Source organism: Diadema antillarum, unplaced genomic scaffold (genome assembly GCF_040938485.1).
Source record: "Diadema antillarum isolate AM-2024a unplaced genomic scaffold, OU_Dant_1.0 seq00000217_RagTag, whole genome shotgun sequence".
Taxonomy (NCBI): Eukaryota; Metazoa; Echinodermata; class Echinoidea; order Diadematoida; family Diadematidae; genus Diadema; species Diadema antillarum.
The window spans coordinates 2,714,546-2,728,961 of record NW_027271272.1 but is presented as its reverse complement, the minus strand read 5'-3'; the positions used below and the strand labels follow the sequence as shown (position 1 = coordinate 2,728,961).

Here is a 14,416-nt window from a genome sequence, read left to right as displayed (position 1 = left end):
TTTTGGATATCTCAGCCATTTCAAAACTGATTTTTATCAAATAAATTGTTTTTTATTCTGCTTAAAATTGAATGCTCTTTGATGTTTCCTATACGTGGTTTCTAATTATCTCACAAAAAGTTAAAATCTGAATCCCCATCTCAACCAAGACTTTACCATCTCTTTAAAGCTTCCAACGTACAATGATGGCAATCATATCTTATCCACTTGACTCTTATATATCCATACACTGCATACCTGAATAAAGTCAAATAACTTTGACATACCTTTCTAGGTTCTATGCAAATGAGGCTGGTGGCTGGATCGTAACCATGGAGACGGATCTGTGATTCAGCAGCATACTGAAAGAGATATAGAGAGCGAGAGCATACTAGATGATAATCTTTAGTGATTGCTATTGAATCTTGGTAATTATTCTTACATATTGAATATGCCCTGTGGTGTGACAGCCAAGGTTGCCCAAAATAAATACTAACCCCCATAACAAAAAAACAAAAACAAAAACAAAACTCACACATACACACACACACACACACACACACACACACACTGTAAAACCACAAATATTCCCGGCATGAAATTTTCATGAACTGGAGTTGATAGCATTTTTCGAGGCATAACATTTTCATGAATTACCAAGTGCTGGCATTCAACGCATATATACAGTACATGTAGCATGTAGATCAGAATTTTCACATGCATTTTGATTTTGTGAATCTTGGCTCCTCCGGAAATTCATGAAAATTTCTAGTTATACAGTAAACCAGTTTACAGGATGCTCCATGATCCAACATGTTTTCTAGCATAAAAAGCTGTGCACAGTAACATCACATCTCCTATTGCTAACCACAGCAGGCTCCCTCTCTATGACTTGCTGTGTACCAGCATCCGATGAATAAAAAACAAAAGAAAGAAAAAAAAAAACATTGATAAGGGTCTGTTTTTTGACATTTGGTGCCCTCAACACTTCCAGTTCCACCCCCATTAAAAAGGGATATTTTTTTCCTCTCTTTCAATTTACCATTTCGGGATCATACTGTATTCTACAAGATATGATTTTGAAAATCAGGAGGAACATTCAAAAGAAAATTAATAGGATATTGTGAAGATGTGTAATTGGATTAAATACAATTCAAATCTGACATAACATACTGAATTTATTATCGTATTCAGAAAGTATTAGTTGCTTGTATTTCCCAACTACTGTTGGAAGCATTTATTCACAACACCACTTAGGGTACTTGGTATCATAATGAAATACACCATGTGTGGCAGCCCAGGTGATGACATTTAGGGCATGTATCACAAGCCAATGGCATTCAGGGGTTCAAGTTTGATGGGTCACAATAGCTGCATCCTTTTGGATCTATTTCAGAGGTGTTTGGACGCAGGTGGATAGCACAATCCTCTGAATAAGGTGGGCGATATTACCGTCAGGTTATTCCATCCGTGTGCATGCCATAACTAACACACTTCACTGGGCACAAGCAGAGTAGCAACACAAGGCACACATGTATGACTTGGGCAGGATGACACAGTTTTGCGAAAACAAACTTGGCACTCCAAAGGTGGGCATGCACGCATCACTGACCATTTTCACGCGTACTTGACCACTACAGACACGGCCACTGCATCGCATAGATATTGCCGAAGGACAGACAATGGTCATTGTCCACATTAGACCAATGGCTACCATTAACCCTTCCTGTACTTTGGTTGCCAATATGCATGCGTGCTGGAGTTTGTTTGTTTGTTTGTTTTTTCATCCATCGACACAATATACAAATAATGACTGCTATGAGGGGCACAGTTAAAATTATGGGCCCAAGGTGATGTGAAAACCGTAACTATGCCCGAAGCGAAGCTGAGGGCATGGTAATGGTTTTCACATCACCGAGGGCCTACATAATTTTAACTGCACCCCGAATATCAAGCAGTCATTATTTGTTTTATATACCGAAAATATCTATAGATTCCGAAATATAGATACCGAAAATATAGATTCTAGTCTCTTTTACACCACTCGTAATCAATGCTGATCAACAGCGCGGCGGTCGTATCAGTGGTGCGTACAGTGATCATGTATGTGTACAGTGTACGTGTACTACGGGGTTGTGACTGTCTCCAAACCAGTCCGCTAGTCTCTTTTACAGCACGCTGATTGAATGCGCGGCGGTCGTATCATTGGTGCGTACATATGAGCGATCTATGTGTATGGGGCCGCGACTGTCTCCAATCCTATTTACTAACTGTGCCCGGGCCCCGGTCACAGTAACTCAAAAATAGGGCACAGTTAATTTTCATGACTCCCCTTTTAACCAATCAGATGAGAGGATTCTAGAAATGAGGTATATGAATGTCACTATTGGAGTGAATAAAGTTTATCCGATGCCCCTTTAAAATCCCTATCGTTTCACCTAGGCCTTCCTGTTGATCTGGGACACACTGCAGACCTCCCAACCTTTCTGACTGAAAAATAGGGATGATTTGGCTCAAAAGTAGGAAAGAAAGAGTACATGTACATTAGTTTCCATGAGAGTGTGTAGTTACATTATCAAGGAAAACAGTATCCATTTCTACTACAACAAGAGCTGGAAATAGTCAAAATTCAGAATTCTTTCCTCCAAATTCAGAATGGTTGGGAGGTCTGCACACTGCTACACCTGTGATTGTAGGTCATGGGCTTGTTAAATTTATTAATTCTACATAATTAGGTCAAATTTGGATGACTTAGTCAATGCTGATGAAAAAGCAGGGCAGGTCAAGCTGCTGCTGAGGCATGTAACTGGAGGGTTGCCAAGGTCTTCAATGGCAACTTGGGGGGGGGGGGGGGGGGGTGACTGCTCTAGACAGGTGGTTGTTAGGGTAGGTCCAAATGGTTTTACGCTGCATTGTTCAACTAAATCACAAAGCTGGAATCGAGATGCAATGTACAAGTCGTGCAGTTCTCTTGCACATCATCCTCACATCATCCTCACATCATCCTCACCCCACTCAGGGGCTGGTGGGGGGGGGGGGGGAGGGGCTGTTCTAATCCAGATGCTACTTCCTACATAAATACAACCTTGTACTTTCACTGACAGAGCTTCAACCTTGAACATTTGCACTGAACAGGGTACAGTATAATAACATGCAAGTAATACATACAAGAAATGGAGGCCTCCACGCCAGGCCCCAAAACACCCAAATATTTCTACGTCTTTGAAAATGTCCTTTTATGTCATGGTTCAATGAATAAAAAACAGGAAAAAAAAAGAAGAAACATTTATGAAACTTTGGTGAAGGAGCTGACCGAACACGGAACAGTGAATGCTGACGTTTACAAGAGGCATGCAGTGCTTTATTTACACAATACAATGGTAGTATTTAGGAGCATTTAGCTCAGAATTCATGATAATAAACAGGAAACTTTGTGAATAGTGGTACCAAAGGGTGCATTGCACAACTTTGCTTAATTCAGGTCAGTACAATGTACACTTTCAGAACGTACAAGGAAAGGATAGAAAATAACAGGTAGAATTCATCATAGGTTCATTCCACCTCCAAGTAAGATACGACGGTACTGTAAAAGTGGATATTTTCGCGTGGCTTATTTTTCACGCATGGCCGGGTAAGAAGAGTTTCGCGTGTTTTTAAATCCGTGGAATCAAGACATCACGCACAGGAACAAATGGCAAGCAAAAATATTCGCGTGCTTTTATTTTCGCGCTAGGTGATGGTTGCGCGAAATGCACGAAAATTTCAACACCGCGAAAATTTCCACTTTTACAGTACTCCATGCAGAGTGTGATTGTTGTGGGTTTTTTAATGTAGTTTACTGCAGTAGGCAACAAATGAAGATCATCAATTCAGTCAATTCAATCGAGTTTACCATCTTTCCCAACGCTACGTGTACCAGGTCTTTAAAACATTAAAAGAAATTTCCAGGCAGAATGTGAAATGCACCCTTTTTTACAATTCTCAGGTTGGATTTCATCACACTCAAAAATCGGGGGGGGGGGGGGGGGTAAAAAGAACACTACCTCTGCCTCCATTTGCTCTATGTTCAGACATTGTCAAAACTTGCAATTTATCAAATTCAATTTATCAAATTTATCAACGTCATAGAACCAAATTAGCTTTTATTTCACACCATAGGAACACTGACACAGCCCCTGAAAAATCATATCTTTTTGTATGTTCAACAACCAGAAAAAAAAACAACAACAAATAAGCATTGAATGGAAAAACTACACCCCAAAATAAAGTTTCTGTAAACTTTGCTGTTTAATTTTGTTGTTTTTTTCCTTGTTTGTTGTTGTTGGGTTTTTTTTTTTTTTTTTAAAGCAGTGTAAATGCTCATTCCTAGCTATCTTGCCAGATTCATTTGGGTTTTTGGTCATGTGACACCTGCCTTCTAGCGGGTAAATCTCCTGCCCTCTTGCCTACACTCAAAGATATTGGCTAGCTGTGTATGTACACTAATAAAAAACACACACACAAAAAACAAACACAAAAACCTGATTTTCCAGCTTTTCTGAGATATGTCAACTTCCTCCAAAAACACCAGAAACTTTCTGGTTTTTCTGAGAGTGTTTTGTTTTGTTTTTTGTGACACAGTCAGTCATTAATTATTGTATCGTACTGTATCAAATATACTGTTTTTCTTCTTCTTTTGTGATTGTAAGTTAGGTTTTGCATTGTCCCAATATCATTTTATTTTATTCTTTTTTTTTGGGGGGGGGGGAGGGGTTGTTTTCTTTTGTGCTTAGAAATATCAGTATAAAGCGCCTTACAAGTACAATTATTATTATTATCATTATTTCAGGTGAAAGACTGTCTACTGTCCATTACGACTCTGTGTGTAGGTTTCCAAGTTTTATGCCGCTGGAATATTCATGTTGCTGCTGAAATATCATTATTACACATTCAAAATTCTATAATGCTACACAAATACAGACACACACACACACAAACACCACCACACAAAGCTTTCAAGGAAAACTCTATAAAAGTATTATTATGAATCAGCTGTAAACAGGTATTACTTCTTAGCTCTCTTACTCATAAGCTTTGCTTGTGTAAATCACGGATATATTCCCTCCCTTTAAATCATAATTTGTTATTACCATGCTATACACTCGAGACGATCCAGCAAAGAAACCCTTTCTCCCATGCTTCCTATGCACGGCAAAAGGAAATCCTAAGCTCTTGATGGAGAGATATGCCTCTGGCATTGACATACACCAAAATAGGCAAATCTTTAACCCATTTAGTGATGGGGTAAAATATTGCTGCAACAGAGAGGATTTTCTGCTTATCATTCAATATGCACATTTGAATCTTGCTGCATATCTCATACCAGACAAAGATCAGATGCCGTTTAAAGCCACTCTTTAACATTGGGAGCAGTGATTAAAATAGTGTTCAAATTATTCACATTTGATGCATCTAGTTCACTTATATCACAAAACACCCATCCGTACAAAAATTTTGCAATAAAGCTACAAATATATTACAGGAGATATCACAAATTTTCTCAATAAATCACCACCTTATTCTAGAAACGGTTTTTAAATAAAACTATTGTTCCCATTGTGTATTTATATCTAACAATACTTGACATTGTTTATACTGATTAACATTTTCATGTTGGTAATTTTTTCCCTAACTCACATTTTAGAACTATTTGAAGCACTACAGCTGTTTTTTTTTTAATCTGCAACTGTTAGCAAGTAGCTTTAGATCTGCACAAAATCGATTAAGAAACTCATAACACTTTATACATGAATGCTAATGTGAGTGAAAAACAGGAACTGCAATATTCTAGAATGCATTGACAATTTAAGAATTAGAAACTCAACCCTTACCAAGGAAAGATACTTTTGAAAATTCTATAAAAAAAAACAAAAATAGAACATGCATAGACAAACAACTGTATGTTAACAGCAAAGAATGATATACAAGCAAAATTGTTTACTCCACTTTAATAATAAAATGCTAATGACTGTAGAAATAGTAGTAGCACAACTCTACAATAAACCACAGAATAGTGGTTTCTAGGATGGGGCCGGCTAAGAAAGGTGAAATGTTGGGTCAAGACACACTTAAAGGGACACACTTAAAGGGACTGTACAGTACTGGTTGAGGTGGGGATTCATGTTTTGAACATTCCTAAGTGAGATATTGAGAAACCTCTTATGAAATATGAAAGAAAATGTAATTTTAAGAAGGATTCAATGTTTATTTGATGAAAATTGGTTTTCAAATGGCCGAGATATCCAAAAAAGTGATAATAATAAAAGGCAACAGGCCACGCCTTTTATTAGGATCTCTTTGTTTCACATTGTTTTTGGATATCTCAGCCATTTCAAAACCGATTTTCATCAAATAAACTTTTGATACCCCTTAGAATTGCATGCTCTTTGACATCTCATAGAGTGATTTCTGAATATCTCGCGAAACGTTAAAAGCTAAATCCTCACCTCAACCAGAACTGTACACACCCTTTAAAGGGGATGGCTAGTAACTGATCAGTGGGAATCAGTGGAAATGCTGGGAGATGATTGTTCCAATCCTTATGGGATTCATTCAAGAGTTCATTGTATATCTATTGTTGTGTGAAAATGATTTGCTTCAGAACGGTCTCATATTCAAGTAATGTGCAGATTAATGCTCCGTCACTGACCAGGGACGCTAACCTGGAAGCATTAAACTGCACATTACTTGAATATGAGACCATTCTGAAGCAAATCATTTTCACACAACAATAGATATACAATGAACTCTTGAATGAATCCCATAAGGATTGGAACAATTATCTCCCAGCATTTTCACTGATTCCCACTGATCAGTTACTAGCCTTCCCCTTTAAGGTGCGTTTATGCTCACAATTTGCAAAGGCAGAATCAGCCTTTTGAAATGTGATCAGAAACACTCATCCAAAGGGCCGTTCATTAGGGGTTATGCTGAAATGAGCCCAAGAAAGAGCCGACATCGTAAACATGCACTGCGCATTGATGAAAAACTAAAACCCTGACTGCAGCAAACTGTTCCGCGTCTGTGATTCTGTGTTTATGCTTCCCCATTAAATGCATTTAGGGAGAGAACTGCTGATCATAAAGCATGACTTGCATTAATGATGCCCCAGTAACTCTGTTTCAAGAGAATCACTGATTATAACTGCACCTTTTTATGTGTTTTTAATTAGCGCATGGAAATGCCTTTTAAATATCATAAAGTGAGTCAGGAAGCAACCCTGGATTATGGGCCCCAAAAAGTTAAGCATAAACGCAACCAAACAAAGATCGAAATGAAATCTCTTTCAGTTTGAATACAAACATCAACAACACACACAAGAGATAGAGAACAGAAAAATGCTTTAAAATCTTTACTCACGTGGTCGCTGGGAAATGCCTTTGACTCTATGATAATCTTGTGCCTCTTTGGGGTGGGCGAGTAGAAGGAAATCTGCAAAATAAAGGAAGACAAAGAAAAGAATTGAATTGACAAAGTAAATCTAGACAAATCACAGATTACATCATTCTGCTGTTAAAAAATATCTGAGTTTAACACAAAAAGCATACATGAAAAGACTACATGGTTACATTTTAATCTGAAGGTTCATTAATCCTAAAGTGAAAAAAAAGTTTCATAATATCAAAGGTTCATTAATCTGAAAAAGAAATGAGGTTCATAATTCTGAAGATTCATGAGAATGCATCTTCTTTTGTATTCAATAACAAGACTTCAGAATGACAAACCGCATTTCATTTTCATATTGCAGCCATTTTGATTTTGCTGCATGTAGTAGACATGTACACGTGTATGGATGTTTGATGTACAAATGTACAAGTATGTATAATCATAATCAAAGTAATGTATGCTGAACAGTTGTCATGTGCTAAGAAAAAATAGATGATTACAAAATTAAGCAACATCTGTTGTTATTTTTTCCTCCATTCTTCTTCTGGCAGGCCCAGAAAAGACATAAGAGGCTTCTATACACAATCAAATAGAAACCATGAGATGCAAAATGTTGCAGCTGGTCATATCCAACACGTGGACACCATAGGCGGGGAATTCAATGCATTTTTTTTTTTTTTTTGGGGGGGGGGGGGAATGGATTAATAGGTGACCATAAAAAGAAGGTGACTGCTATAGACAGGTGGTTAATATCAAGACAGGTTTGACCGTGTGGGGAAATTTCCTTTAGAGCACCCAGAGCGAGCTGGGCTGGATTACAGCCAGGATCATTAGTCCGTGCAGCCATTGGCATTATGATTACGTTTCTCTCCTAATTAGCAGGACAACTATTTTTGCCGTGAGATTGAGTGCACCATTGCCATGGCGAAAAAACACAGAGGAAAAACTTTAAAAGCCAGTGGATGTACACCACAGAATACCATGCCATCTAGGCAAATCTTGGGTGGTGGTGGTGGTGGGGGGGGGGGGGGGACACATACAACGTATGCCCTTGTTAATACCCACCCACTCCCTGTGTTTAAAGCTGAAGCTCTTCAAAATCATCCCCAGAACAGATTAGGACATGGAAAACAACATCAAAATGAATAATGACCCATTTGATTGTTACTAAACCTAAATCATATTAAAGGTTTAGTAACAATTAACCTAAATTATAATTCTCATTATTCTGCATTTCAAGATTATTGGCGCAGACTATAAGTCTGTTTTCCAAATAATTGAGTACCATATGGCACAACCAGCATTTATGACTATAGTACCGTCAGTGAATTTCACATCATGTATACTAACATAGGTAAACCTATATGTGGAGACTCATACACAATTATTCAATTACACAATTCCAGAATTGTTTTTTTCTTCCATCGCTAGATGTTTGGTTGCTAATTTTCCTTCTTGTTTTTTATTCCAATTTTTTTTTGTGAACTGTGCAGTTCAACTGTGTAGGTTTCTTAATAGATTCCTTTCACAATGGCTTGAAGTGTGTGTGTGTGTTTTTTTAATTGTTGTCTGCATTCTCCTAATGTCTACTATGACATTCTGATTGTTTATTCGGTACAAAATGACGGTCTGCCCAATCAGAAGAGGGTTGTTATGTGGCAAATTCTTGATGCAGTGTGGGCTTCAGCGCTTTTGTTGGGACTCTCTGTGCAGAATAGTGAAAAAACAAAATAGAGAAGCTAGATCAAGCTCACAGCTGAGCTGAAGGCAAGAAGCCAAACTTTGAGTTACAATGCATTGACCCATGGAGGACGAGTCCCAAGTGTCTATGGGAAATGCGTGTTGTAGCAAAATTAGCCCGTCCTCAATGGGTTACGCAGATCTATGAAAAGGCAGGGAAAATCATGTATATTTTTCTTTTTTCAAACAAATATCAGGATTTTCTAGTTACTTTATCAAATACTAAAAATGGTTCCTGGCCAGTAGTGACCATAAATTTTTCAACTTTCAGGACCAGACATCCTGGCCAGCTGGTGGGGCATCACAGCCACAGGCCTCCTGGTCTCTGTGTCATTCTAGCACTGTACTACACAGTGCCAATGTAAACCAGCAGAATTCATTCTATGCCATATAGCACGTGTATGCCACAATTTTTGCCTCGTGACTAGATTCACATAAAACTTTTAGTTTCTCAGAAAAAAAACCAAAAAATGCTGGCTGTTGCCTGCATGTCCACAGGGAGCAGGTATTTCAGACCTGATTCTTACTTTATCAAAGACGATCCAGTCTTGCATATTAAAAACTGCATTTAATAGATTCTGTTCCGTATTTCCACGTCTGATGTTTTCCCCATCTATCTTTTGGATCCTTTGTAAGTCTACCTACACATGTACCTTTTAGTTTCTAGCAGAGTTGGTAATGTCTTTACACCACATGTTCTCATTGTTGTGAAGAGAAATGTTACCCTGCGTTACAAAAACCAACCAAAAGTCGCCAGACATGGAATGCTTTTTCAGTTGCACGGAAGGTATAGTATTGGTTGAGGTGAGGATTCAGTTTTTTAACATTTTGCAGATATATAGAAACCACTCTATGAATTTAAGAGTATACAATTCAAAGGGGAACTGAAAGTTTATTTGATGAAAATCGGTTTTGAAATGACTGATATATATCCAAACAGCAAGGTAAAACAAAGAGATCGTAACAAAAGCCGCAGCCTGTCACATTTTGTTAGGATTGCTTTTTTTGTGTGGATATCTCAGCCATTTCAAGACCAATTTTCATCAAATAAACTTTGAAATCCTCTAACAATTACATCTTTTTCATATTTCATGAGAGGTTTCTCATTACCTCACACACACATACACAACGAATAAGTCGGAAACCTGCTGCCCCATCTCAACCGAAACTGTAAATTAAACATCCCTTTAATTAAGGGCAGATTTTGAAAGAGCAGACTCTGAGCTTAAAATGCACTGGACTTTCCTAACCTGTCTTAATACTAGAGACAAAGAGAACACTCTTGTAAAGTGTTTATTAAAGAAAGAGGCTTTGAAGTATAGAGCTTATTCAAGTGCTTTATCTCCCCAAGTTGGGCACTGTGCAAAGAATGGGACAAAAAACATGAAGTAAAATTCTGTGATAACCACAATGAATGGATTATTGGATTAAGCTGAAAGTTGTCACACTCATTAAAACTTTAAATATATACTAGCACTATCCTTTCAAAAGTTATCAGAGTTGAAAGTGAACAGTATGGGGTTTTTATGAAATGAACAGGGGTCTGCAAGACATACTAATCACACCCTTCCAAAAAATAATGTTCTGTAAAAACTGCTCAAAACACAATTTCCTATTGGTCTTATAAATCTAAACTTTAAAACTAAGTAGAGGAAGAATTGTTCTTCAAGAAAACATAGAAAACTTAATGTTGATTAGGTTCACAAATTTCACCTCAAATTTTGAGTACTCATGCAAAATGAGGGTGTGTGACTTTTTGTTGGTTTTGTGATGCACGGTCACAAATGAACTCACTTTAAATATATATGTGCATGGCTCTGATCATGGGTACCCTTCATCCTGCAATATTTTTAACATCCATAGAATTGTGCTGACCGCACCAAGGTGCTATTTTCTGATAAAGATTTAACAAAATAAAGCTAAGGAAGCTGTAAGACTAGTTTCGTAATATTTAGAATATTTTGGTATTTACAGCCATTTTTAGATTAAAAAATGCAGTGTTTTGGCTTTTTAAATGTAACATTAAAAACAGCACAATTTCATGCCCATCATTAAAAGGAAGGATTGTGCTTTTGTTGGGCATTTGATGAATGAAATGTATGAAGTAGTACAGTACAAAAAAAAATTATATTGAGAGCATGCCATATGCTCTTCAAATAAAAATATATGGATGAATTAATATTTAGGGTTTTGTTCATAACTTTTGGTGTCCACCAAACATATATAAATAAATCACACAATTGCAGTTGATATTGCAATAGCTGTTTTGTAATATAGCATTCAAAAGAGATCAGAGTAACAGTCCAACAATTAAAAAAGGTTTTTATTCCCCATTACTCTGATATTAAAAATATACTATCACTTGCAACATCACTTGAATTTTTAGTGTCCACAGTTATGAACATAATACAGCCCTATTCTGAAGTAATGGAAAATCATTTTCTAAACTTTTGTATCACCAGGGATTGCTTTCATAAAAATATAAGAAAATATTACTTCACATATAAGCATTTTACATCTTTTTATAAATTTTTCATCAAGTACGAAGGTGGACATGGTTATGAACAAGAGGTATGAACGTAAGATTCAGTTTTTATTTAATATCAATGTCAAAGTTATGTAGCTATTTCTTAACAATTCTGAGCTATTCTGTCTTTTTCAGGATAAAAACACAAACTACTAATGATTTTATGTGTTGTATACTACATATTGTTGTACAGTCAAACCTGTCTATAGCGGCCACCCAAGGGAGACGGAAAAAGTGGTTGTTATAGACAGGTGGCCGCTATAGACAGGTAATCCAACTTTGTGTGCATTGCTTACATGTACATGTATCATCATTGTATCCTTACATGTACATGTACAGTGTATGTGTGTACGTACGCATACACCGTTCGTTTCATGCATTTAACCATGGCGGTGTATATGAAATTGTTGCACAGTAGCATGTTTATCAGTCAGTCCGCAGCGCGAGCGAAAACGCACGTATTTATTCAAGTCGTATGCACGGCTGAGCGGTGCTTGCATACGTAATGAGCAGATACATGGTCATGAATAAATCCGTGTAGAACGAGTATTTCTCGTCAGTTTTCGACACTTTTAGTATCGACTGAAAGAGAAAACATAAGCAAATATGCTCATGATCAACATAAACGGAAAAGAAGAATATAGAATATCAAAATCCCTCTCGAAGTTCAGTATTGTATTCAAAAATATTCCTTCACGTTTGACGCCAAAAAACTAACCTGAAATCTTTCATGCCCCTCTAAAATATGGTGAAGACTATGTCCGCTAAAGTATATAGTATCACAATAAGGGCACGTTTTCCCATCTTCATTTCAATACGGGTCAGGAACTAGCAAAATTCAGAGACATGTCTAGCGTCGAGTTTAAAAAGATTATCCTCGCATTCGCACCGCAATTCCGGGTCTGTGATTGGTCAAAATCTGTCGCAAGACGCGGCGTGTCGCATTGCGTAGTATCCATTGGCTGCTGACTCAATGCTGTGAGTTTTAAATGTTAGGTTCCCTATTGTGATCGAATTTTCACTCTCTATACAAAACTTGAACTTTACACAGGAACCAATGATGTGTATGTGAGTGTGCACTTACAATGACCCTGAACAATGGATCTGGCTGCCACCTGTCCCGAGCTCTGCTGCAAGGCACATGAATGCTTAATCAATTATTCATGTGGATTGCCCCGAGCACTGCTAGTCTGAATTCTTGACACAGGGTGAAATGCATGCACATGAAAGAAGTAAGCACATGTTTCCATGTGCTTGCACACACCACATTTCAGAATGAACAAAGACTAGCTGCGATAGTGGAATTCCTCATGAAACATTCCAATCCTGGCCATTGCCCACGACCATTGTCTGGGTATCAACAACACATTCCACGCGTGTTCATTCACTACCCCACTTCCAGTAAGAAAACATAATTTGCCTTGTTTTCAACAGGAAAATTCACAACCTTAAAAAGGGTGCCCCTCTTCGTTTTTTAATTGATCATACTCGCTCAAGTTTCACAATTGTGAAATCGAAGAAATTACGGAGATCTATTTTCAATACCAGTCAGGAACTAGCAAAACATCAAACTATGATCTAAAAGCTTCTTGAACATTGGCAAAATAATCGTTTACTTTGATGCTAAAATGGACTACTATATTGACATCAAAAATAGGGAAATTAGGTATCAAATTAATGAGCATAATCAGCTCTATAACTTAACTAACCATCCTGGGTCAAACAATGCACTGCGAAAGCTATGAAAGCTGTTGTTGCGACCTCTGCAAAAACTCTCGCAAAGTATCGCGAAATCTCGTCAGTCTCAAGGGCACAAACTGCGTAAACGTGATTCTGAATAAAATTGTCGTTCGTGCCTCATTATCGCACACGCTGCGGACTGACTGTTATTGTCGTGAAGAATCGTGCATTATTAGGACTGAATGAGGGATGAATGCAGCGGTGGCGATAACTGAACGTTGCTCGCACGGCTAAACAGAAAAATACGCTGAATTATCAGCTTGGCTACGGCTCCATTGGGTTTTTGGCCGCTATAGACAGGTTAATATCTCCCGCGGGAAACAAAATTTGTGGCCGCTGGCCGCGTTAGAGAGGTGGCCGCTATACACAGGGTCTTTAACAGGGCTTTTCTCTCGGGGGGATTTTGCAGTGGCCGCTATAGACAGGTGGCCGCTATAGACAGGTGGCCGCTAAGGCAGGTTTGACTGTACTTCCTTTCATCTCTTCCTTATGTTCATAACCTGGACACCACGTCCGACAGTTATGAACAAAATGACAACTTCATACAATTAAAACATTTATCTTAAAATTAATCTTGTAAAATTAATTTGATTTTAAGTCGTTATTTCTTTAGTCTTAACTAGTTTCTTGTAAGTTCTGATGCATAAGAGTAATCTGTTTCTTTAAAATAACCATCAGTAGTGTTCTACAGTTATGAACGTAATCTCTTTTGACAACAGCAAATTCTTACGGTGAAAAAGAATAAGAATGATTACAACTTTAGTTATGTTATATGTTGGTCCACTCCATTACCTTTGTTTATTGAAATGTTGTTAATGGGGATATGATATCAATTTAGGGATGTTTGCTAAATTTCTTCAGCACAGGTCACAAAATCTTAATGTTCATAACTATTGTCCAAAATGGATTCAATCACTATGCTTTGGTGAAGATGCAAATCCCTGAATTTCTGGTATATGATGATATTCATAGCAATTATCAACTAATATATCACTGAAGTTTTTC

The 14,416-nt window shown here is 37.5% G+C and overlaps 1 protein-coding gene across 1 annotated transcript in view; it reads right to left on the bottom strand.

Moving 5' to 3' along the window:
• Positions 1–14,416, bottom strand: part of LOC139729095 (kynureninase-like) — an 80,088-nt gene that overhangs the window by 22,902 nt on the left and 42,770 nt on the right. Inside the window, exons 6-7 of the mRNA XM_071640017.1 lie at positions 7,378–7,449; positions 267–341 (exon numbers count right to left, since the gene is read on the bottom strand). Coding sequence (XP_071496118.1) covers positions 267–341; positions 7,378–7,449 — 147 coding nt within the window. The remainder of the gene's footprint in view (positions 1–266; positions 342–7,377; positions 7,450–14,416) is intronic.